At 63.4% G+C, this 1,176-nt stretch overlaps 1 protein-coding gene across 1 annotated transcript; it reads right to left on the bottom strand.

Moving 5' to 3' along the window:
- Positions 1-7: 7 nt before the first annotated feature.
- On the bottom strand, positions 8-871 carry LOC108521384 (signal transducer and activator of transcription 5B-like). The gene is made up of 2 exons (XM_017861201.1): positions 597-871; positions 8-191 (listed from the first exon to the last, which is right to left on the bottom strand). The coding sequence occupies exons 1-2, from the start codon at positions 869-871 to the stop codon at positions 8-10; spliced, it is 459 nt and encodes a 152-aa protein (XP_017716690.1).
- Between the last annotated feature and the right edge of the window lie 305 nt (positions 872-1,176).

The following is a 1,176-nucleotide window of genomic DNA, read 5'->3' as shown; positions in this document are numbered from 1 at the left end:
GGCACAATTACTTGCGGGTGTTCTCGTTCTTGAGCAGAGACTTGGCCTGCTGCTCACTGATGATGGTGGCCTTCACCTGGGGCGGGTTCATGTGCACGTTCAGCTTCCCGCCCACCAGCAGGCGCACGGTGGCTGCAAACTTGGTCTGGGTCTTCAGGACCTGAGGAGGCTGCTTCTCAATGATGAATGTGCTGCAGGGGACACAGGGACAGATGTACGATGAGGGGTTGGCGCAGGGGAAAGGGCTCTCAGTCCTCCTGTGGTGGGGGTGGGGCTGCCTCCCGCGGGGCTCAGGAGGTGAAGAGCACGGGCACAGGCCTCTGTTCCCGGGGAAGCCGTGAGAGTCCGGGGAGAGGATGGAGAGGGGAGTGAGATAACACAGCAGCCGGCATGGGCTGCGGCCCACAGGCATCTCTTGCAGTGTCCACAGGAGAAACCAGGCAAGGGCGGCACCCAGCAGCCACAGCAACTGGAGACGGAGTGGGGAGGGATGAGAGGCACGAAGTGGATCTGCTGGTCTGGAAGGCACCTGCGGTCCCCACACGCAGTCTGGAGCTGCCCCAAGCTCCTGGGCATGGCCAACAGGCAGCAGTCACCTGGTCACCAGGGCTGAGATGATGTCCGTGATGGTGGCGTTGACCTCAGCCAGCATCTCCTCCACTGGGCCAGGGATGGGCAGCTGCTGGCAGAGGTGCTCAGCCCTGCGGATCTGCTGCCGGTTCTGCCAGATGATCTCGGCCAACTTCTCACACCTGCACGGGAGCCCCAAGGCCAACAGGAGGACAATGGCTTCTCCGCACAGACGCCAGGCCCCAAGACACAGCTCCCCTCCCCAGGAAGGCTCTGTGCTTTCACCACACCTCCCACCCATGGGAAGAGCAGAGCTCCCTGCCTCCCAGAATTAGAAACGTACACAGGAGGGGCGACCCTGACTAGGCCCAAACAGCCCGAGCATCACCCCACACACCCGAGCTCTCTCCCACCCCAGGACAGCAGCCCCTTCCTGGGGGAGGTGCACAGGATGGGGGACCAAAGTCTGATTCAGGAACCAGGCCCCCTGGAGAAACAAGAGCTGTCCCAGGATGGAGGGGGCCTGTTGCAGGAGCCAGCACAGGAGGCAGAAGCAGCCAGGGTCCCCACCAGCCCCTCCTGCCCTGCCCTCTGGCCGCCCCACAC

This window comes from Rhinopithecus bieti, unplaced genomic scaffold, assembly GCF_001698545.2.
Source record: "Rhinopithecus bieti isolate Rb0 unplaced genomic scaffold, ASM169854v2 scaffold_61217, whole genome shotgun sequence".
Taxonomy (NCBI): domain Eukaryota; kingdom Metazoa; phylum Chordata; class Mammalia; order Primates; family Cercopithecidae; genus Rhinopithecus; species Rhinopithecus bieti.
This window is presented reverse-complemented; position numbering and strand designations above follow the sequence as displayed.